Source organism: Grammomys surdaster, unplaced genomic scaffold (genome assembly GCF_004785775.1).
Source record: "Grammomys surdaster isolate TR1022 unplaced genomic scaffold, NIH_TR_1.0 375, whole genome shotgun sequence".
NCBI lineage: Eukaryota > Metazoa > Chordata > Mammalia > Rodentia > Muridae > Grammomys > Grammomys surdaster.
The window spans coordinates 1,292,999-1,318,044 of NW_021604794.1; the positions used below are offsets into that span (position 1 = coordinate 1,292,999).

At 44.7% G+C, this 25,046-nt stretch overlaps 1 protein-coding gene across 1 annotated transcript in view; it reads left to right on the forward strand.

Moving 5' to 3' along the window:
* The window catches only part of Habp4 (hyaluronan binding protein 4), a 23,953-nt gene extending 1,701 nt beyond the window's left edge, over positions 1-22,252 (forward strand). The window contains exons 2-8 of the mRNA XM_028781257.1: positions 5,793-5,955; positions 9,992-10,150; positions 10,562-10,630; positions 11,703-11,786; positions 17,181-17,352; positions 19,665-19,850; positions 20,929-22,252. Of these exons, the coding sequence (XP_028637090.1) occupies positions 5,793-5,955; positions 9,992-10,150; positions 10,562-10,630; positions 11,703-11,786; positions 17,181-17,352; positions 19,665-19,850; positions 20,929-20,985 (890 nt within the window). The 3' untranslated portion in view covers positions 20,986-22,252. The remainder of the gene's footprint in view (positions 1-5,792; positions 5,956-9,991; positions 10,151-10,561; positions 10,631-11,702; positions 11,787-17,180; positions 17,353-19,664; positions 19,851-20,928) is intronic.
* Positions 22,253-25,046: the final 2,794 nt, after the last annotated feature.

The window sequence follows — 25,046 nt, forward strand, 5'->3', positions numbered from 1 at the left end:
CTTTAGCTGGTACAGCTAAGTAATGTTTACCTTTATCTGTAAAGTTCATTTAAGACATTGGTTGAGATTCAGAAAATCATTAATAAAAATGGATACCTTAGTGAGTTTAGGACTCCTTTTAAAATGGAAATGCACCATGCTGCACATTTTTAATTTTCTCTTAAATGTATTTAGAAAAACGGGAAGTGAAGAAATTGAGAAAGACCACATTTTTTACTATTTACTTTTTTACCAAGTGAAATGTACCAGTTACCACACCAAGTATTGTTGGTTTTCTTTTGTTTTGTTGGTTTTTCTGAGACATGGTTTCTCTGTGCTGTTCTGGGACTCTCTTTGTAGACCAGTCTATCCTCTAACTCACAGAGATATTTCTGGATCTGTCTCCTGAGCGCTGAGATTGAAGGTGTTCAGCACCACAACTGGCTGAAATGTTGATTTTTCGTCATTTTAAAATTAAAAATAACTGGGCGGTGGTGGCCCACACCTTTAATCACAGCACTTAGGAGGCAGAGGCAGGCGGATTTCTGAGTTTGAGGCCAGCCTGGTCTACAGAGTGAGTTCCAGGACAGCCAGAGCTACACAGAGAAACCCTGTCTCGGGGGAAAAAATAAAAAATAAAAAAAAAACATGATCTGAGCTCCATTCCTGCCTGAAACCATGAGCCCCAATTCCCAGAGAGAGACCTGGTCTCAGAAAGAAAGATGGGCTGTTCCAAGGTGAACACTCAAGGTTTCCCTCTGGTTTCTGGACTCACAAGCACACTTGCACATTCATACATGTATGTACACAGGGCAGTGCTCTTTCTTTCTTTCTTTCTTTCTTTCTTTCTTTCTTTCTTTCTTTCTTTTAACAATGTATTCTCTGCTCCGTATTGTAAGCTAGTATACTTAGAACTTTATTTCTTTTTCAGTTCACAGTGTAGGCATTCTGGCTTTTGAGACCTACTTGATACTAGAATTTTGTAACAAGATTTCTTTTTTCAGGAGTACATGATTTTAACACCTGTAGCTCCTGTTCTAAATATATTTAGTGGGCTACAGAGAGATTCCACAGGCATTGTTAGCACTAACTGACATGAAAGATCATGCTTTTCTGCAGTCAGAAAAAAATTAAACATTGCATGCCATGAGTGAACGTGTAGTGTAGACAAATACCTTGCACATTTGCTGTGTAACAGAAACAGTTACTGATCTCAAAATGATGTGGAAGTCATTGTTTTTTTCCCATGGAAATATATTTATTTTAGTGTCTATGTCTAATGATAACCCTTGGATGAGCCTTGTCCAAGAATAAATTCAGTCTTGAATCATCTGATTCATACTTGTTTCCCTAGACTCTCAAGGTTATGGTGGATAAGCCAACATTTCAGCTTTGTCTTATAGGAAATCTTACTATGAATGTTACTGTATTCTTGTTTACTCTCTGGGCTTGAGTTTAGAGAAGCGATCAGACCATATAGACTAGATCTTTCTTGGAAAGGCCTGGGAAATGCAGCCTCTGCATCACCTATTCCAGGCTGCTGTACCAGCACAGAGAAGCTAGGTCCGGTTGCATCTTGATCTCCTAGAACCGAGTTGTGGAGGAGTAAAAATCCATCCCTGATTACTTTGTTTTGGGGTTTTAGAAAAATGTAATGTTTGCATACTCATAACTATTATAATAAATTGCATCTAACAGTTTCACTTTATACACAGGAGCCCTGGAAGAGATTTTACTTAATTGATATAATTAGGAAAGCAGAAAGAAGTGAGAAAAAACACTTAAGCAACTCTGTAGCTGAATGGAGATGTGTAGTTTAAAAATCTGAGTTGCTGGTAGGAAGTCAGAAGGCAATAATAATTGCCTTCACATGTGTGTGCATGTACAGTATAACGCCCACAGAGGCCAGAAAGGGGTATCAGATCCCCAGAACTGAAGTTACAGATGGCTGTGAGCTACCACGTGGGTCTGGGAACCAAACTCAGGTCCTCAGCATAAGCAGCAAGTGTGCTTAACTACTGAGCCATTTCTCCAGCCCCAGTAATACTTTTATAAAATACGTTTTTATTTTATGTGTATGAGTTGTCTTAGTCAGGGTTTGTATTCCTGCACAAAACATCATGACAAAGAAGTAAGTTGGGGACGAAGGGTTTATTCAGCTTACACTTCCACATTGCTGTTCATCACCAAAGAGCATCAGGACAGGAACTCGCACAGGGCAGGAACTTGGAGGCAGGAGTTGATGCAGAGGCCATGGAGGGATGTTACTTACTGGCTTGCTTCCCCTGGCTTGCTCAGTTTGCTTTCTTATAGAACCCAGGACTGCCAGCCCAGGGATGGCACCACCCACAATGGGCTGGGCCATCCCCCCTTGATCACTAATTGAGAAAATGCCTTACAGCTGGATCTCATGGAGGCATTTCCTCAAGGGAGGTTCTTTTCTCTTTGATAACTCCAGCTTGTGTCAAGGTGACACACAAAACCAGCCAGTACATGAGTGTTTGCCTGCATGCATGTATGTATGTATGCATGCATACCACATGACATAGTCCTTTGTAAGAGCAGCCAGTCTTTTTAATAGCTGAGCTGTTTCTCCAGCCCTGATAGTTAGTTCTTTTTCATCCTGAGAAGTGGGAATGAGTGCCAATGACTAGGATGTCATAAACCTTTTTATATTTCCAGCTTGTTAATTTCCAGAATGATAATTTATCCCTTGTATTTCAAAAATCTTCAAATATTTTTAGATCTTTTGAGAATTTTGAGGATTCCATATATAAGTATATTTACATAATCTCTTTCCTTTCCTCCCAAATCTTCCTGTACCCCTACCCCCACTGAGATTCATGACCTCTTCTATAGTATTTTCACACACACACACACACCCTCTCCTAAATCCATTTACTGTTGCTCAAATGTACATGCATTTAGGGCTGCCCACTTAGGATTGAATAACCTATCAAGGGGGCTTGTTCCTGGAGAAAACTGATTTCCCACCTCTCTCAGAGGCCATTGATTGCCTGTGCTTCTTCATCTAGGAGTAGGGCTTTGAGAGATAGTCCCCCACCCACATTGACATGTCATCTGGTGTCATTATGCAATGCAACTCTTGTGCAGATCTCATGGGTACAGCATCCCAATCATGTCTTAGAAGATACTGTCTTGCCGCAGATATCCTGGTCCTCTGGCTTACAGTCTTTCTACCTCTTCTGTAATGTTCCCTTAGCCTTAGATATTGGGGTCACCTCTTCCAGTTTTGAGAGAGAAGGGGGGGAGAGAGAGGTGTGTGTGAGAGAGAGAGAGAGAGATGTCTGGTATCTTCTGTCACTTTTTACCACATTTTTATGAAACAGGATCTTTTTAAAAATTTTACTGATTTCTTTTTATTTTGCATGCATTGGTGTTTTGCTTGCATGTATGTCTGTGTGAGGGTGTTGGATCCCTTGAAACTGGAGTTGTGAGCTGCCATGTGGGTGCTGGGAATTGAACCCAGGCCCTCCGGAAGAGCATCCCATGCTCCCAACCACTGTTCCATCTCTCCAGCCTACTAGAGACATGGCCTTTCAGTAAACCCAGAACTCAACCATGAATCTAGACAAGCAGCTGTCAGTGGATTCTTTCTGCCTCCTGAGTGTTGGTGTTCAAGGCATGCTTCCTCACCCTTGGCTTTTCTGTAGCTTCTGGGGAGCTGAACTCAGATCCTCATACCTGCACAGCAAGCACTTTGTCCACTGAGCCATCTCTCTAGCACCCAATTTTTGGTTCTTGATAATGTAAGTTTTTTCAACAAAAGCTGTAGTTACACGGCATCTTTTGATGTTCTACCACAAACTTAGGTTGTAAACTCACTTAGTAATACAGATTGTATTTTAAATATTTTTAGTCATGTGACATTGAAACATGAGGCTTCCAGGCGTAATGGCGTACATCTTTAATCCCATAACTAAGAGGCAGGTAGATTTCTTGTGAGTTTGAGACCAGCCTGATCTATATAGGGAGTTCCAGGCCAGCCAGGATTACACAGTGAAACCCTATCTCAGAGAGAGAGAGACAGACAGACAGACAGACAGACTGACTGAGTTTAGGTTTGTGGTGTAGTTTATCACAGTCAAAAGCTACTCTGCATAAAAAGTAACAAGCTGTATAGTTTTATGTTAATGATATCACAGATAGATTATTGCCTAAAAATAAGAACTGATTATATATATATATATATATATATATATATATATATATGAATGCTAGACTTTAAAGGATAAGTAGGAAATACTGTGGAAATACATATGTGCCTGTATCTCCTAAGAATGTGTGTATATATGCCTATATATAGGAATAAGTGTATGTTGTCTATAAGAAGAATGTAACAGTTAAAATGTACCTATTTGAAGAAATTAAACCTTTTACGACTATAAAGCAATGCGAAGAATACTTTCTGCTAAGAAAGTGAAAGCCGTTGGACTGAAGCTGCACATAGTGTTTGGGGGACCATAAGAAGCGGTGAAGCTCTGCACAACATACTATGATGTCAGATAGCTTAAATCTCGTGAGTTTAAAAAGCTACAAATAAACCAGCTGAGAACAGGACCAGGCAGTGGTGGTTCACCCCTTTGATCTCAGCAACCAGGAGGCAGAGGCAGGTGGATCTCTTGAGTTCAAGGTCAGCCTGGTCTACATAGCCAGTTCCAGGACAGCCAGAGCTATGTAGAAACTCTTGTCTTGAAAAAAACAGAAAACAACAACACAAAAAGTAGAGAAGAGAAAAAAAGGAGAGGGGAAGGAGTTGGCAGCAGCCCTGCCCCAGCCAGGCTGGATCTTCAGTAAACAAAAAGGCGCCTATGTCTTAGCATTTCATCGCTGTGACAAAACACCTTGACCACAAAGCAAGTTGGGTAGGCTTACTCTTCAGATCACAGTCCATCATTGGAAGAAATCAGTACTCAAACAGGACTGGAACCTGGAGGCGAGAGCTGATTCATTCAGTGGCCTTGGAGGGGCGCTGCCTACTGGCTTGTTCAGCCTGTTGCTCAGCCTGCCTTCTTATAGAACCCAGGACCTCCAGTTTAGGGAGGGGAGCGCTCATCATAGGCTGGGCCCTCCCCCACTGATCACTAATTGAGAAAATGCCTTACAGCTGGATCTCATGGAGGCATTTCCTCAACTGAGGGTCCTTCCTCTGATACCTCTAGCTTGTGTCAAAACCAGCCAGTCCACCCTATTGAGTAACGGCTGCCTCTTAAATGGGTCAGGGAATATGTGTGAAATGGGTGGTGTCACATATGTAAATGTATGACGTGTGACACATATTAAAAAGCTGGAAAATATTAACCAATCGTGCACACCCCTATGTGAAAACAAACGCCCTCATGTTAGATGACAGACCCTAATTGCCCTTTGTTTGTTTGTAGCCAAGTATTCTTTTTTATTTTGGTTGAAGGGAGGTTGTTTGTTCAGCTGCTTGTTTGGTTTTGGCTTTTCAAGTCCCAGTTTCTCTGTGTAGGCCTGGCTGTCCTGGAACTCAATTAAGAGATCCACCTGCCTCGGCCCCCTGAGGCCTGGGATGAAAGGCTGGCCTAGGCTCTGTAGTAATGTTCTCTAAATCTGTAGTTTGTATGGGTTAACCCTGTCGTTTCTAGGACTTGGTAAAGTCTTGTTGATAACCAGCAGACAAGGCAGCGATAGGCAGTAACCTGTTTCTCTCTGAAATCCCCACTTCCTGGTGACTTTGGTTTCTGGAGGAGAACTCTGAACCCCGTGCCCACCCCATGCTGTGGTGCTGTGGTTGCTGCGTCCCAGCTTTGCTCTGATTCTCCTGGCAGGCCAGAAGCGGACCCCTAGAAGAGGGGAGCAGCAAGGATGGAATGACAACCGGGGGACAGACGTGGTGCTTGATAGAGCAGAGCGAAGGTCCTACAGGGAATACCGGCCCTATGAAACCGAAAGGCAGGCTGACTTGACAGCGGAGAAGTTTACCGATGAGAAGTACGTACTTCAGTCCTCCATTAGGGTGGCCGGGGCCCCTCAGGTTTCCAGATCACTGCTAGGCTTTCTGACATTTCTGTGGTGGCAGTCCTAAGAATAATTTGCCAAGGTAAGTCACAAACCATGTTACCTTCAATAGAACACGAAGGCTCTGCCATTTACTTATTTCTTAGTTCTGGAAATGATTATGCAACGAAAAATTACCTGTGGGCTTGGGGTAGAGCTCAGCGGTTGACCACTTGGCCTACCATGCACAGAGTTCAAAGGACAAGTATTTGGGGTATGTGTGAAAAACCCCTTTTGTTTTTATTTTATGTATGTGGGTATTTTACCTGCATGTATGTATGCATACCACATGAGTGCCGAGTGCTCATGGAGGCCAGGAGCAGGTGTAAGATCCCTGGAACTAGAGATACAGATGGTTGCAAGCTACCACATGGGTGCTGGAAATCAAACCCAGGTCATTTGGAAGAGCAGCCAGTAGTTTTAACCACTGAGCCTGTAAGACTCCAGCAAGCAGAGCCTTAGTTTACCGGAGACCCGGTGAGTGAACCACGCAGAGACTAGAATCGCTGCAAAAAGCAAGAGGGATTTTAATGTTCAGCATGCTGGCCATCCTGCATCCCAAAAGGAGAGGCAATTGTGGGCAGCCCATCCATCTATCCAGGCCCTGAAAAACCCTCATTTAAAAACACACAAGTATGTTAAACAGATTAAAAACTCTTTGGAAGATAGATTAGGAAAATAATTTTGGGCTTAGGGATATAATCATGATAAGATTTAGCAGCTGTCCCATGACCTCTTCATATGTTGGGAGCCGACTCCTAGTAGAAAGTGGCTATCATCTTTGCAGCCATCTCAGGCCATATAACCTGACAAGAGACTTGTTTTCAACAGCCTACAACAGCTGAGCACACTCTGATAAACATGTTTTTCTCCCATATCTTGTTTTGTTGTTTAGTGCCCCCACCTGCAAGGCGCACGTGGTAAAGTGTCTTCAGCTGTGTTCCCCTGCTTGTCCACAGCTGTAAGGCACATGGTAAAGTGTATATGTACCTATGATTTCAGTGAAGGGGACTTGATCAGACTCTCTGTCTTGTCTCCATTCTTCATATCTCTTGCCCTTCCATTCCCACTCTCACTCTTGCTAGACCCTGTTGACTGACCCGAATGGACCGGGACATAGTGGCCCCCAAACGTGGGTCAGAACGGGCCGGAACAAAGTGGCTCCTAATGTGGGTCACCAAGCTGTTTGGTCTGTGCTGCTCCATGCTGCCCCTCGTTTGGGCACCAAGTGACCCGGTCCGTTCGGGTCAGTCAACAGGGTCTAAGAGAGAGAGTGGGGATGGAGGGGCAAGAGACTCGAAGAATGGAGACAAGACAGGGTGTGTGATCAAGTCCCCTTTATTGAAAGGAAATCATGGGTATATATAAGCATAAGCAGGAGGATGCAGCTGAAGACACTTTACCATGTGCGCCTTGCAGCTGGGGGCATTAAACAACAAAACAAGGTATGTGAGAAAAACAAGATGTTTATCAGAGTGTGCTCAGCTATTGCGGGCTGTTGAAAACAAGTCTCTTGTCAGGGTATATGGCTCAGATGGCTGCAAAGATGATAGCCGCTTTCTGCTAGGAGTCGGCTCACAACACTCATATACACTATGGTGTGCATGCACACACATAATAAATAAAAAGCAAACACCCAGCCCATCTTGCCGTCTGAAATGATCACCTTTTAGGCTTTGGCCCATTTTCCCACCTACCAATCTACTGAGGTGGTAAAATGGTGTCTCAATTACTTTTCTATTGCTGTGAAAAGACACCTGACCAAGACAACTTATTATTTTTTTTAAAAAAAAGGCGTTTAATTGGGGCCCTAAAGTTTCAGAGTGTGAGTCTATGACCATTGTGTTGGGAAGCACGGCAGGGACAGAGAGACAGGGAGGCAGGGCATGGTGTTGGAGCAGCAGCTGAATGTCGGAGAGCTCATATCTGATCCATAACCACAAGGCTGAGATCAACCTCATTGAGACAGCAATGGGATAATAATGGCTTTTGAAATCTCAGAGCCCACACCTATGACATAACTCCTTCAACAAGGGCCGCACCTCCTAAGCCTTTCCGAACATTCTAATTCTTCCCAGGTAGTTCCACCAACGAAAGCCCAGCCATTCAAACAAATGACCCTACAGAGCTATTTTCAAACGACTACAGATGGTAGTACATACACACTGACTGCTCTATACTCTTTATTTCTTCTTTACACACATGAGGGTTTCCCCCATGATGAGCAGTGTTTGATCAGTGTGTCTAGTTGTGTGATGGAAGACCTGTATTCAGTGGCTGTATTGTGACCCCATTATCTGGATGTGTCATATTGCTCAGTGCCATTGGGCCTGTGCTTGGCTCAGTGTTAGGCTTTATAAGGTTGAATGGGCACAGATGATATAAAAACAGACAAAATTGGGGTCAGGGGGCTTTAGACCCACAGTAACCAACCACTGTTTTTAGTTGGGTTTGTCACTAATATGTGACGGTATCTCCCACATCATTTTTTGCAAACTGAACTGTAATCTGGGTTGATTTTGTTTGTTTGTTTTTGCTTATTTGAATTAAAGTGCACTCGCTTTGAATTTTTTTTTTCTTTTTGTTTTTTTCAAGACAAGATTTCTCTGTGCATCTCTGGTTGTCCCCGGAACTCCATGTGTAGACCAGGGCTGGCCTCCAACTCAAGAGATCTACCTACCTCAATCTCCTGAGCACTGGGATCAAAGGCCTGCACTACCACTGCCCAGCTACTTTGAATTTCTTGATACAAGTTACCGGACAGCATTACAAAATGTTTGTTATATTAAAAGAGTTCAGCTCTGTCAACTTAGATGAAAAACAGAGACTGAGAGTTGGAGTGGCTCTGGTCTAGGCTAGTCTGACAAGGATGTTGACTCTCTCCAGGCAGAACATGTGTTTTCCCTCAGAAGCCATGTTCTAAATGTGAGGGGTTGACTGACCCAGGATCAGACATCATGTTGGTGTGTGTGGATCTCGGGCGCAGATGTTCCTCTCAGCCAAGCAGTAGCTTTCCGTTGGGCTTCTAATGAACGTAACTGAACTCCCGACACATACACTTATTAAGAAATGAGTGTGTCAGGCTGCAGAGATAGCTTGGCAGGTCAGAAAACTTGCTGTTCTTCCAGAGTTTGGTTTCCAGCACACTTTTTTTTTTGTTTTTGTTTTTTGTTTTTTTTTTTTGGTTTTTCGAGACAGGGTTTCTCTGTGTAGCCCTGGCTGTCCTGGAACTCACTCTGTAGACCAGTCTATCCTCGAACTCTCGAGCTCAGAAATCTGCCTGCCTCTGCCTCCCAAGTGCTGGGATTAAAGGCGTGCGCCACCACCGCCCGGCTAACTAAAATAAAAAAAACACCAGTCTTCACTGTCTTTGGGCATTTGTGTGAAGTTACAGGGTAGAAGAAGGTTCAGTATGTTAATGATTTCAACTCCAAATACCACCTTGTGGCCATGTATTTATAAGAGAGATTTGGAGGGAAAAGGTTTAAAACTGAAGCATTTCTCTTCTACAAAATATTCCAAATTAAATGTTTAGTACCAAGACAGGAAAGAACCTTCACATTTAACTAACACAGTCATTGTATATAAATGAGGAAATTAGGCTCTAAAGAATGAAGGCCGTGGCCCCACCAGGTGAGCACCAGGGCCGTGCTCCCTGCCTGGCGCCCTGTGACCTCTGCAAATACCTCTCTATGCTGCTTTAGGTTCCCACCTCCTTAGCAGCAGTTCTCTGTACTAAGCTTGGTTGTGAGGATTGAGGTGCTGTATGTACAGTCCTCAGAACCGTGCCAGAAACAAGATGCTCAGTGGTTAACTGTCAGTCTAGTCAAGCCAGCACACCTTTCTGATAACTGCAACCATGACTGCCTTCTAGTTTGTTTTTTGTTTTTTTCCTTTTTTTTTTCCCCAAAAGGCTTCAGACCTTTTAAGTTGCATTTCACCACTTTTCACGATACTCATCTTTTCCTAGACCAGTTGACAGGTTTGATCGAGACAGACCACTGAGAGGACGTGGAGGCTCCAGAGGAGGCCTGAGGAACAGAGGCCGAGGCGGTCCTGGGAACAGAGCTTTTGACTCCTTTGACCAAAGAGGGAAACGAGATTTCGAAAGATACAGTAGCAGTGATAAGTAAGCTCCTTTGCCTGTGCTGTCTCTACTTTAGATTTTATGTCTGTCGATGGCCAACTTCACACGAGTGTGCTGTCTGTCATTCTTGTAGGGCAGAATTTTTTTTTTTTTAAGATTTACTTTTTAAAATTGTATCTGTGTGTGATGTGTGTGTGTGGGTGTGTGAGTGGGTTCAGACCATGATGTGCATGAGCTGTGTCTACAGAGGCCAGAAGATGATGTCAGATCCCCTGGTGCTAGAGTTACAGACAGTCGTCTGCTGTCTGCTGTGAGAACTGCAAGTTAAACTCTGTCAGAGCAGTATGCACAGAGCCTTCTTTGCAAACCCCAGGGCAGGGTTCTCTGACTGGAAGACTGACTGATGAGGAGCAGCCTCTGCCTCAGGTTAACATGAATATTCTTTTTCTCCAGAGCAAACAGAATGGAGGACAGTATGGGTGGCTGTGGCGTTCGCCCCTGGGGATCAGGTAAAGACACTAGGTAAGGCACAAGGATGTTTCCTCTGAGAGCCTGCCGTGTAGTGCGTGCGAGAGTCTCTGAACCCTGGCTTAAAAATGTTCTCTCTGGTTGTGTTTGTCAAGTAGAAATTGATGTGAGTCGTGGTTTAGTGAGGCTAACTTTATGTGTATGTGTGTGTGTGTGTACATGTATGAAACATACATACATACCTGGGATTGACTGCTTTTTAAAACATAGTTATATTGTATTTATACTCAAAACAGTTTTTAAAGGTCTATTTGTTTATGCGCTTATGTTTTTTTTCTTTTTCAATGAGTCTCATAGTGTACCCTGGCTAGTCTGGAACTCATTATATAGACCAGGATAGTCTAGAATTCATGGAGATCATCCTTCCCCTACCTCCCAGTCAAAAGCATATGCCACTATACCAAGCCCCCCAGTCTGGTCTATTATTTTCTCTTAATTTTAGCTAAGTAATACTTGATAGATGACCACATATATTTTCATTATTTTAAACATATAATGTGGCACACTTGCACATCTCAGAATGGTTTTCTTTTTGAGACAGGGTCTCACTGTTTGGCCCATACTGTCAGTGAACTCATTACTTCTGCTCATAAGATAAGCCTCAAAAAAAGTTAAAAGATGGGACGCTTGCCAGGCATGGTAGCACACACCTTAGATTCCCAAGCACTTGGAGGAAGCAGTGCAGAGGGAGGTAGATTTCTCTGTGAGTTTGAGACTATCCTTGTATACACAGTGAGTTCTAAGCCCAAAGGACTATACATTGATTGAGACCTTTCCTCAAAAATAAGATATACATTAAAAAAAAAAAAAAAGCTGGAGTTTGGATTTTTCCTTCTGATCATTATCGTCTCTTGTTCTTAATTTTCATGTATTTATCTCTGACATCTTTAAAATATATTTTTAAGCATCCCTGACTCCTTCCTTCCTTTCCCTGTGATGTAGATGTAGTCCCTTCAAGAGTTTGCCCTCAAGAAGCAGGGCCTAAAATGTGTTTCCTTGGCCTTAACTAGACAAGGACATCAGTGAGCACATGGGTTGTGTGACGGATTTTCTTGATGCTTTTCAGTGACACAGAGCCACCTGCACCCATGGAGGAGACCTCGATGATGGAAGAGTGCCAGGGGACCCTGGACGAGGAGTCTGCAGCCAAGTAGGGAGCTGCTGCTTATGCCTATGGGTTATCTCTCGTTCAGTGATCTTCTCTCTCTCTCTGTCTCTCTCTGTCTCTCTCAGATTGGACATTGTGTTTATTGAGCACAAAGTTGTGGGTGGGTTTGGGTGTGTCTGGTGGGTGTAGTGAAAGTGTGGGTGTTTTCGTGAATGTGGAGGTCAGAGCAGGATATCAGTGTCTTCCTGTATGGTTCTATACCTTATTGCCTTGAGACAGGGTCCCTCACAAAATGAAAGCCCACTATCTCAAGCTAAGCTGACTGACCAATGAACTCTTAGGCTCTTCCTATCTCTACTCCACAGTGCTGGCTTTTTATGTGGATGTTGGACATTCACACTCTGTCCCTCAAGTACTCTCAAAAAAAGACAGGGTCTCTTTATGTACCCTGGCTGTTATATAACTCTAAGTATGTAGACCAAGCCAGCCTTGAATTCACAGAGCTCCACTTGCCTCTGCCCCCCTGGTGCTGGGATGAAAGGTGTGTACTACCATAACCAGCTGGAGCAAGCATTCTTAACCCACTGAATCATCTCCCTAGACTTTTCTCTCTTAAGAGAAAACCTTTTAAAAGCTGAATCCTTTCTATTATAACACTGGGTTGATCCTGTTTATTTGTTAATGGATAGTGATCAAACTAAGTAATCTGATGGGTTTTTTTGTTTGTTTTTAATAAGAGTATATTAAATTTTAAGTATGTGTCCTCTGCCCCTTACCCCTTCTGTCTTGCTCTTGTCTCTTTACTCTTGCCTTCCATTTTTTCATGACTGTCTCTATCTACTCAATATCTAGCCCACTTAAGCTGTAAGCCAAGCCTCCTTTCCCTGTGAATGAGCCAGGCCCCTCACAAATGAAAGCTCAGTATCTTAGCTAAGCTGGCTACCCAGCTAACTGTAAGGATCCTCCTGTTAGGACCCTCCTGTGTCCTGGCTTTGTCTCTTAAGGCAGAGCCACCTCCTGGATAACTCTTCACTCAGCCTTCTCCCTGTTGGAATACATAGCCAAGGAAATCACAAGGCAGGGTGCTTGGAACTTTTGTAAAGGTTTTTGTTTTTTGGTTTGTTTATATTTTATCACTATTATCTATGTATATGCATCACATGTGCATGTATGTAGAGGTCAGAGAACAATTTTGTAGAGTTGGTTCTCTCCTCCCACCTTTGTGTGTTCCAGGGATCAATCTCAGGTCACTAGGCTTGTGTAACAAGCATCTTTACCCCACTGGGCTATCTCACCAGCCACTTGGTAATATCTTTTTTTTTTTTTAAAGATTTATTTATTTTTATATATGTACACTGCTGCTGTCCTCAGACACACCAGAAGAGGGCATCAGATCCCATTACAGATAGTTGTGAGCCACCATGTTGTTGCTGGGAATTGAACTCCTCAGGACTTCTGGAAGAGCGGTCAGTGCTCTTAACCTCTGAGCCATCTCTCCAGCTCCCCCCTACGTAACATGTTGATTGCCAGTTTTCTGAGATGAACAGTCAACACTGTCCAGCATCACTACTTCATGGATTCTTCAAAACCTTGACAATCCTTCCCCACATCTTTGCCACACCTCAGGAAAACTCCCCAGATAAGAAGTTAATGGTTTTCCTGTTCCCAAAGACAGAGCTCAGCACCATCTCTCCTCACACCTCTTCCAGTGTTGGGTCATTCCCACTGACCTCCTCAGCCCCTCAGTTTGCACATTTCTTCTTCCCCAGCTCTGGTCTTCTGGAAGTTTAAGTGTATGCAGTCTCATGTTGTAGTCTCCCCTTTACGCTGCACGGGGTTGTATTCATTCCTCTCTCACTTGTTCCTATAACTCCAGCCCTGCTTCCTGCTGTCACTACCCTCCGAATACTTCCCCCACCTCACCAGGCCTCACGGCTATTTCAGTCTGATCTCTGTTGACTTAAGCTCAGCTCTGACTAACTTCGAGCTCTGGGTTTCCCTCTGCCTTGAGCATCTCCTTCGTGACTCATCAGTTTTGCCTCAGGCCTGTTCTCTTTCTCGGTCTTTATGTGAGCTTAATGTATCCTGCTCTTAATTGTCATGCATGTTTGACACCAAAATGCAGATCTTTGCCTTCATCCTTTGACCTGAGTCTGAGGTCTGAGTGTCTGTCTTCTGCATACCTATACCAGCTTCCCCACTGATATCTCATGCTCAGCATGACTGAACTGCTTGCCTGCCTCCCCACAAACCTCGGGGCCTCAGCAGGTGTCTGTGTTCTGGAACAGCAGTATCACTCATCAGCTTCTCCAGTCAGAAGCTTTTAGTCTCCCTTGGAAGTCCTGTTTTCAGTCTTCTCCTACCCCCAATTCATGCCTTTATTGTGACCCTAACTGTTCACCGTCTCTGTCACCAGCACTGCCTAAACTTCTGACGTCTGGTTGCCACTACAGCCCCTGAGCCTCTACATTCTCTATGCCCCAGAGTGGCTATCATGGTGTTCCAAGTGTCACATTCTCTGACCCCTTAAGATTCTTCCAGTGGCTTCCTGTTTCTTCTCTGCTTTTATTGTGATGTGCACAGTCCCTAATGGCCTGGCCTCCATAGGACCCTCAAGTTTGACCACTCTTGTACCTTCTCGGGGCTTATTTTGTGCCCCCCCTTCATGTTTCTGAACGTACCCTCCTCACCCCCACTGGCAGTCATAAAGCTTGCTTCCCTGTTTACTGAATTCTTGCCCTTCACCCTGCTGCTGATTCTTCCTTTCTTACCTTCAGCTGCCAGAGCAGACTGAGCCAGTTTGATCCAGTTATTTAATCTGTCCTCATTTGTTAAAAGGAATAATCAGCTGCTTGAACCATGGAGTTGTGAGAACTGTGTTGGGTGCTCAGCTATATTCATATCTACAAGTAGGCGAGAGGGAGGGGCCCCCTAGAGTGGAGCCCAGAACTTGGATGCTATGTAAATATCTGCCAGTGTCATCTCTTACAAGAGTGACAGTGACTGACGGTTGTGATAGCTGTGAATTTACTGCTCAAAACAACGAAGAGTGTGTTTTTAAAATAGGATTCACAGTTAACGTGACTATTTAGACTGCATTAACTAAAGTCACAGACATTCATTTCTTCAAGCTGGGAAAATGAGTTATATAGGAATCCTCACGGAGAGTTCTTATTTCTGTAGCTCTGTCAGACTTTAAAATCTCAGAAATTTCCCAGCAATTGTGCCAATTTTTGATGGTTTAAAAATTCCATTCCTTGATGCGATTGATGGTCTGCCATCCCAGCTCTGGCTGATTGATTTGACGTCGGGGCTTTCCCCATTCTGCCACAGTAGACCTTCACCACCTAGGCTTAGAACTTGAAGAGCTTAAAGTCATTTAAGTCATTAAAACTGGCATTTCAGTGAACAACCTATAATGCATGCTTATTCTTCCAACTTAGCCAGTTCACTGGTGTGTCACACCATCCTTCCCTTGTGTTCTGGCAGCTGAATTGTTCCTCATTGGTGTTCTGATGTTTGAGGGCATCTGCTACACTGACTTGCTTTGTCTCTGAGCTTGCCTCTTCTGAAGAGTTCATATAAATGGGATCTTACAAAGAAAAAAGAAGACACGTTGGCTTATTTCACTTGCCATGTTTCCAAATTTCTGTCCCGTCATGGCCTACATTAATACTTTATACTTTTTAAAAGTCTCTATTTTGTTTATCTGTTTGTCAGTTGACAGACACACTAGTAGTTTCTAGTTTGAGGCTGCTGTATGTGTCTGAAATGGATGCACATTCTCATTTCTCTCAGGTTGCTGGGAATTAAACTTAGGACCTCTGGAAGAGCAGACAGTACGCTTAACCTTAACCACTGATCCATCCAGCCCCAAAACTCTTTTCTAAGCTGATACATCACATCCCTATCTGGGTTCCAATTTTTGACATCTTTGTCAACATTTGTTAATTGCCTTTAAAAGACACCCCCCTTTTTTCCCCTTTTAAAAATGATTTATTTTTACATGTATGAATGTTTTGCCTGTATGTATGTATGTATGTATGTATGTATATATGAATGAATGAATGAATGAATGTATGTATGTATGTATTTATGTATGTGCACTACATGAATGCCTGGTACCTGTTGGGTCCAGAAAAGAGCAGTAGATTCCTTTGAACCAAAACTACAGCTGCTTGTGAGCCACTAAGTCGATGCTAAGACCCAAACCCAAAGTCTTCTGCAAGAACAAGTGCTCTTAACTGATGATGAACCATCTCTCCAGCCCCTGAATGCCTTTTTGATACTAGCTGACTATCTGATGTGGACTGGTGTAACTCCTCGTGGCTTGAGCCAGATTTCTCTGATGACTGATGACAGTGGACATTTGAAAAGCATTTAACTTGTGTATCTTACCTGCATGTGTATCTGCAAAAGCCAGAAGAGGACACAAGACGCTGGTGATTTGGACGCAGGTCCTCCTAACTGCTCCACTGAGCTATCTCTCCAGCCTGCTTTAAACATTTCGAATTGGTAACTAGGATGGGGATAGAACACTTGCTTATCACATAGGAGTCCTTGAGCTCCACTCACAGCACTCTAAAAATAAAAGTCTACAATAAAAACTTTACTCCAGGGGACTAGAGAGTTGGCTCAGCAGTTAAGAACACTGGCTGCTCTTCCAGAGGACCCTGGTTCAGTTCCCAGCACCAACATGGCAGCTCACAACTGTCTCTAACTCCAGTTCCAGGGGATCTGATACCATCTCACACACATACAATCAGAACACCAATGTACGTAGAATAAATCACTAAAACCTCACCCAAAACCATGAGTCAGAGAACAGAGTAAAACATGAAAACCGTTTCAACAGGTTCTCATGAAGTTATCAGACAAATGTGGAAATAAAAGTGAAAATATGAGGTCCACAAAAACTGATCAGAAACAGTTTTGGCATGATAGGGAAGAGGTTTGGAGCATGGGCCTGGAGAGAGTCTGAAATATTAATTTCTTTTGCTTTTAGAACCAACTAAAGAGGATATTTATAAAAGTGTGCACTTATGGCCCATTGCTTTAAGATGTCTGTCCATGATTCCCTATTACCTTGTGTCCATAGCCTCTCTTATCTTCTTCCACAGTTATCATATTGTCTATCTGCCTTCAGGAAGGGTATGTGGTGGTGCATGTGATGGAGATGACACTGGCTGATGACAACATTTCCACAGACTATTGTGGAGCAGAGAATGTACCTCCAGTTTGCAGGAAGGCATAAGATGATAGATATAACTCACAAGATATATATCCTTGTGACCTCAAGGGCTTGGGATTCCTTTTAACCTTATTTACATTTCTGATGCAGTGCCACAAAAAGTATAACTTGTTTTTCTAAAGTAGACAGACATTTGGTCCCATCAGCCAAAGAAACTTCTTTCTTATAACTATGTATCCTTACAGAGTTCCTGAGTTGGAGGTAGAAGAGGAAAATCAAGTCCAAGAGATGACCTTAGATGAGTGGAAAAACCTTCAAGAACAAACCAGACCAAAGCCTGAGTTCAATATCCGGAAGCCAGAGTCCACAGTTCCTTCCAAGGCAGTGGTGATTCACAAGTCCAGATACAGAGACGATGTAAGCTTGTCTCAGGGGAATCTGTACTGTTGACCTCATCAGGCACATAATAGACCGGTCTCGGTGGGAGTGGAAATAGGACCTTGCCATTTGGCATTCTTGTTCTCCCTTCCCCACCACCAAAAACATTTTGTATGTGGGGAGTACATGTCAAACGAGAACTTGTGGTTGTCAGGAATAGAACTGAAGTCATTAGACTTGGTACCCCACTTAGCCATCTTGCTGGCCTGCCACTGGGCATTCTTGTTTCTGCTCCAGCATCATCAAGGATGATGGGAAGGAATAGAACTTGGTTTGTGGACAGTTGAGTGCTACACATTCTCGGCCGGCCTTGAAAGTTTGGTCTGTTAGTGAAAGAGGCACAGAAGAGATGTCTTAAACATTACTGACTCTGCATTTTGATAATTAGAATGCAATTCTCTCAGGTTCTTTGGATTTAAACCATACCTTTAGTATGTAGCCTTGTCTGGTATAAAACTCACTATCCTCCTGCCTCTGCATCCTGAGATGTGTACCACCATGGTTGTTTATCTTCCATTGAGTCTGTTGATCAGTTGAAGCAATAGCTGGGAACTTAAATTCTATGATCCCTTTGTACAGTATTTTAAGAGCCCTGTTTCCTCTCTCCAGCCCTAAGAAACAATAGAGAAGCCCCTGGACTGCTGATGGCATGGTCAGACACCATTCTACAACCAGCTGTTCTGAAGGCATTATTAAGGACATCAGTGCAGACCTTATTCTTCATGGCTTCTATATAGCTCTATCCCTGTGTGTGTTCACACATACACAAACACTTGCTCGTATGCCTGTCACTCTCCACTTTTATTTTTTTTTGAGACAAGATTTCAGTGAACCTGGGAATCACCAATGCAACTAGACTAGCTAGTGAGCTCCTAGACGACTGTCTTTGCCTCTCGGTGCTGTGGCTATGGCTGAGTGTTGGGCATACAAACTCAAGTCTTTGTGCAAGCACTTTACCAGTGTGGTTCTATTTCCAGAGACCAACATCAGGCTCTTTACCACATGCCTGAACAGAGAGAGATATTCCAGGGAAAAGTATCAGTCTGTAATGACAAGGCATTTAATTGCAATCTTGGTTTTTTGGTTACTGAAGTTAAAAGAACTCTCAAGCACCCAGGTGTAGAATTTAGAATTCCTGTTGTTCAGTCACAGCATGAAACTATGCAGATGGCCATTGATGAGGAGTCATCTTCCCTGCTGGATATTACTCCTTGACTTGCAATCAGAAGTTTCGAATACTGTGTAGTTTTGTCTTAATTCCTTTGTTAGATTTCCAGTGCCATTGTAAAATGCCTGGGATCATTTACATCGAGAAAAGCTTTGGTTCAGCCTCAGGTTGTGTGGCCATGTAGCTTTGGGCATATCACCTCAAGATGCAAACAGATGGCAGAAAACTTTATTTGCTTGCCAGACTGTGGGCAAAAAACAGCCAAGTGTCTAACTGTCCCTATCTGGGACACAGCCTAAAGACCTCCTCCCTCTGCCATGCCCCCCACCTCTTTAAGATTGCATCACCTGCCAAGACCATCTCTTATGGGTCCTTTGAGATACACATGTACTTCAGCCAGGTGGCACAGCATACTCTCTCTCCTCTATTTGGTCAGTTCAAAGTCTAAGACACTTTACTAATAAGTTTTGGGATGCTCCACCAGAGACAGTTTTCATAGACATGAGAGGCCAGATAAAGCTTCCTGTGAACCCACTGTGGTGTCAGGCTGGGAAACAGGTAAAAATAGAAGCCAGTTCCTCAAACCACACCAGATCTATCTTCCCTGGCTCCAGAGATGTATTGGAATATTTGAGGTAACCAAGTTAGCCGAGTCACTGAGCTCGATTAGTTTGGTTTCAAGAAAGTGAATGTCTTTATTAATCTGGGCAATGCAGAATTTAGCCAGGAATAGTTCTTAAAGCATGAGCCAAATCTTTTGTGATTTGGTTTTTTCAACTACCTCTGTGTCTTGAATGCTGGGATTAAGGGTTTGAGCCGCTGCACCTAGCAGGATTGTAAATTCAAAGGTGTTTGGATTAAGATTAACTAGGATCTCCTGCCTATATTCCCAGTGTTTGGGAGCCTGGGGGCAAGAGGATCACCAAGGTTTCAGGCCAGCCTGAGGTATAGTTTTGCTTGTGTTAGACAAATGTCTTGGTGTCCAGCACAGATGTTCAGGGCTGGGACACATCCAGGGTCTTCCTATTCCACAGGGTCACACAGACCACCAGGGCTCCTTGATGTCCATCTGTGAGATGGCTGCGCCTGTGCCTGTGCCTGTCTGACTTTATAACTGTTGCAGATGGTGAAGGACGACTATGAGGATGAGTCTCACGTCTTCCGGAAAGCTGCCAACGATATCACATCCCAGCTGGAGATTAACTTTGGGAACCTCCCTCGCCCTGGACGGGGAGCCAGAGGCAGCACCCGGGGAGGCCGAGGAAGAATCAGAAGAACAGAGAACTATGGCCCCCGAGCAGAAGTGGTGGTGAGTGGCTTGCTGAAGGAGAAGGGATCTGCTTTGGGCTACAGTGGTCCGATTTTGTGGTTGCCTCCTAGAGCCAGTGGGAGTCTGATCTGGAGCAGTTTTGAACAGTGTCGCTTTAAATAACACAATTCCCCCAGGTGGGCCACAGGCCTCACATCTGCCTTCTTTTGTTTTTTTGTTTTGTTTTTTCAAGGCAGGGTTTCTCTCTATAGCCCTGGCTGTCCTGGAACTTACTCTGTAGACCAGGCTGCCCTCAAGCTCAGAAATCCGCCTGCCTCTGCCTCTGGGATTAAAGGTGTGCCACCACTGCCTGGCTCACATCTGCCTTCTGCTCCTATGCTGAGGCTCATGTCAGAGAGAGCTCTTTTCAGAAAACCTTGCTTAACACTGGACCTCTGTCTGTGACTTAAATAATTCCCCATTTGATATCTTTCTCTAAAACAGTAGCTCTCCGTGAGAATCTGTGTGAACTCATCCTTGCTTACCCTTGGTGGGTACCTAGCATGTAATAGTTACTTTTTAGGCTTATGGGTATGTATATGAGTGTATTGCCTGTATTTATGCCATGTGTGCACCACATAAATGCCTGGTGCCCTTGAATCCCTGGAATCTGAGTTACAAGTGGCTGTGAGCTGCCATGTGAATGTTGGGGACCAAACCCTGATCCTTTGGAAGAGCAGCCAGTGTTCCTAACCACTGAGTCAACTCTCCAGAACCAAACAGTTATTTGGAGGGCAAAAGGGAGATAGCTCCTGACAGTGGCCCTCAAAGCAGGTAGAGTGGTCTCCTTCCACTGTGGCTCCATCAGTTCCCCCTGTGCTGGGTGGGATGGGGTTACATGTGTCACACAGTAAGCTGTCTACTGCTGGTCACAGCTGGGTGGGTAAAGGGCTGGAGAGATGATGGCTCAGTGTAGGAGCACTGGCTGGTCTCCCAGAGAACCCAAGTTTGATTCCCAGCACACACATGGTAGCTCACAACTATCTATAATTCCAGTTCCAGGGGTTCCAATGCCCTCCAACAGACACACACCCAGGCAAAATACCAGTGCACACAAGTAAAAATACTTTCTTTTTAGATCCAAGATGTTGCTCCCAACCCGGATGACCCTGAGGACTTCCCCGCCCTGGCCTAACAGCCACTCCCCCTGCAGCAGAGCAGCACTATGAAGAGACTTTCCTTGCCGCGAGAAGAGTCAGACTCTAAGAACAATAGATGTTGCTTTTCCCGTGTCGTGTGAAATTGTTGCACTTTTTTGCTCTATGGAATATGGAGTTCCCATGAGGTCAGGCCCTTTCCCCAGATGGAGACTTTTGTAAGGAATAATGTTTAAAATGTGTACATAGATTCTAACAATTCCATCATAGAAGTACAGAGTAAAGTAGAGAACAGAACTGCTGGGCATGGTGGTGCATGCCTGTAAACCTAGCACTTGGGAAGCAGTGCCAGGCAGACCCTGAGTTCAAGGCCAGCCTGGTCTACAGAGTGAGTCTTGAAAAACAAGACAAGTCCTTTTAGTGTTTCAGGACACGTGGAGACACCGAGAACCGCTCATGTAGAGCCATCCTACCCTAATTATTGCTCAATTCTGAGAAAATTCCTGAGTTGTGGTTTAGACATTGTACACCAGGGACAACCACTCTGAAGCAGAGGAAGTGGTGATTTAAACTACCTCGTGGTCTGTGTGTGCACATATCCTCACCTAGTATGTGTGTGCAGACTTAGGGTTCAAGTGGTTGTTGAGTATAATCATGTTACTCACTAAGCAAATGAAAAGGCTTCCTGGTAAAAGTGTATATATATATATTTTTTTTCACCCTCAACACTAGTGCTGAATCCCAACAGACTGACTTGTAACTCAAATGCATTTACTGACTGCGAACATGGGCTGGTCCCTCCCCTGGACCCAGTTCTTGTGTTGTTCTTAAGGCCTCTGGTAGAGGTTTAGGGTTAGGGACCACCTCAGAGGCTCAATCACCCCAAACAGCTTGAGCTGTAGAGCCAACTACCCACCCACTCACCCACTGACAAAATTAGGGAAGATTCATTGTATGTGGGAAGGACCAGCCAAGGTGTTGCGACAGCTGTAGAGATTGGGAAGGGAGGTTTGCCTGTTGTGCTTGCAATGGAACCTTGCTTGCTCCCAAGACCTGTGTTTTCCCCACTTGGCCACAAAGTATGAGATGGTGCTGAACTGGAACCCAGGTGTAAACGAAGGTTGGTATTGTATTCCCTGTGAACTTTGTATAAAAACTGAACTCTTAGGGTTCGGTTGAGTCATCAAAGCTCAAGGGCATCTAGGGTTAAGTTGAAGCCCTAGACATAAGGATTGAGGATGTTTGCTTTGGGTGACCACCTGCTTCTGATCCCATGTTTATTAAATGAATGAGTACAAAGGTGTATTAACTGTCTGCCTTATTCATTTTTCCCCCGGCTGGCGGGGGGTGTCAGGTGGGGCTGGCACACTGCTTGTGAGGACTATGATCTGACTGGAGAAGCCTGCATCGACTTCTGTCATAACAGTCACTGGGGCAGCGAGGGTTGCTCCATAAAGGCATTCGGCCTCCCTTGACTTTGAAGGTCTACAAAGCAGGCTTTCTCTCAAGAACATTCCCCTTTGAAGTTGTGAATGATACTGGCAATGCAGCCTTGACTCATATTATCAGACAGCAGATGGCCCTACCCAGGGGCTACCTTGCTAATTTAATGGGGTAAATGGATACAATCTTTGCTTGTAGCATGCACGGGCAGAGGAAGTCATTAGCAAGCTCATTCTGCATGGGCTTCAACATTCATGCACCCAAAACTACCTAAACTCAGAATTCCCTGCCAGACTCTTAGACATGTCATGAGGTGGGCTCCTCAGCCTGTGCTTCTGGCTGGTAACTTAAAACCCAAGCCGATCAACCACACCAAAGAGACCTAGTCTTAAAATTTGAAGGCCAGGCAGGGGTGTCACTTCTAACTAGAGGGTTTCAGGCATCTGAGTTGAGGGCTTGCGGGCTGTCAAACATGGCCTGGCAACTTGCCCAGCTGGGGCATGATCATGAGCCATGTCTATATGTCTAAATAGGATAGTGTGGCTGGCACAGATGTTTCCTGTCTCAGGATGACAACTTAAGGTAGTTGTGACCCAGAGGCTGCTGCTAGAGATGTCTGCTCCAAGGGTTTCAGCAGAGGGTCTGGACACTTGGCCAGGCTGCTCTGTAAAGTAGCTACAGCTAACATCTTTGCTGTTTTCAGGCCAGGCAAACAAACACCCTCAGGGTGTGAGCAAGGCTAGAGCAGCCAGACCCAGTCTCAAAGTAGCCATACCCTCTTGTGAACAAGGGCTGCCCACTGCAGACTTACATGCAGTACTGTGAGGAAAGGAAGGTCTGCCTGTGTTTCTCTTGCTATTGCTACCTCCCACCCAGCTTCCTGTGAGGATCAACCTTCGAGGGTCCGATCTGCTCCCACTGTATCCCAAGGACAATCCTAAGTGGACCACGGGCATTGAAAATGTGACCCTAACCCTATTGTCACCTGTTTCTAGAGGGAATGGATTAGGGGGAAAAAAAAAACAGGTTCACCTGAAACCTTCCTGAAACATGAAAGTGCAGAACTCCTAATCCCCCACACCAAGACACTTTCCCTCTGGGTCCATGCCAACTGCCACCTCCCCTCTCTGTAAACCACCATATCCTGACCCACCTGAACTATTACTCAAAACAGTGCAACTCAGATCCCACAGGCATGGCTGCTCCCACCATGTTCCAGTTATACCTTCTCTTGGGCACCCGGACTTCTTTGCAGTCTGAAGAATAGCCCACCTATCTGTGTCTTCCTGAAGGAGGACATCTGCCCTGTATGTGCCTGGTCACTCACAAAAAGGTAACCAGAGATGAGAAGAGGGCTAGGCAGTGTCCCTGAGCCCACTGTCCTAGACACTATAATCCAGAGACAAAGGGCCATGTATGTATCACAGGACACAAGAATCCATGGAATATGTGTGGCATGCTTTTGTTTTAGCTACCACAAGAGCCACTATGAGAGATACTGGAGTAGACCATGGGTCAAGCTTCCAGTGACTTGGTAACAGGAATGTCCCTAATCGAAGCACAGAGGTACCTAGAACCCAGAAAAGAGTGACAAAGTATTCTTTCCAAGAATGCCCAGTTCCTGGTGGGGACTGTAACTGGGCACACAGAAGCATTTGTGAGAGAGGCGAGGCGGCATCAGCCTGTACAGACCCGGGGCAACTCCTGAGAGTTGTCAAATACTAAAGGCACCAAAGAGTACCTGTGTGCTCATTTATGATGAGTCCACAGAACTGTACCAGTGAGACACTGAGACACTAGCTGTGTGGCCCCATGGTACAGCAGCAAATCCCAAATGCTCAGGAATGCAGTTGATAAAGATCCACAGAGACCGTTTTGGAAGGGGAGAAAGGGAATAAGAATACCAGGCACCCTGTGAGGGAAGTGAACTGTGACCAGTGTGAAAACACTGGTGAGGATGTTCACCAAGCATCTCTATAATGCCTTGGGGTACCAGGCAAGGAGGTGTTGTATACCCCAGTGGTGCCTCCCAGGCCTGCTGTGCTCCTGTGGAACCTGCCACACTGCTGAAGTTGACCAAAGCACTCATCAGGCTTGGAACTGAGCAGCTACCCCGGGCTTCAAGTTGGCCCCCTTCTCAACCACCAACAGAGCTGATTTGACACCCAGGGGAAATACTGGAAGAACGAGACAGACACATTTGCTGGGTGGCTGAGGCACCAGCCTAAAAAATCAGGCTTACATTGCACAGGACAAGGAATCGCAGTGGGGAGAGCAGCACCGTAGTCAGAAGGGACCTCCAGAGGGCTAGGCCCTGCGAACCCCAAGCCACATCAATAGCCGGTCTATAAAGGTTACAGCCCGAGACAGCCAGCCATCACTGGAAAAGGAGGAGATGGTTAAGCTGTTCTCACATCTGTTCTCATCCCCAGTCCAGGGCAAGCCATTGTGCTCAATGCAAGGCATGTCCAATGAGACCCTTGCAGAACTGCCTCTCCATATGAGTAAAGCCCTACAGTTTCCCTTCCCATCCTGTCCATCCACAATGCCAGAGGACTTGCCAATCCCAGGACTAAGGTGTTCCCTGTGTTCTCCAGCTGGACCCTCAGCAGAAATCCTCCATTTTCAGGGGCTGGGGATAATAGACCCAGGTTAC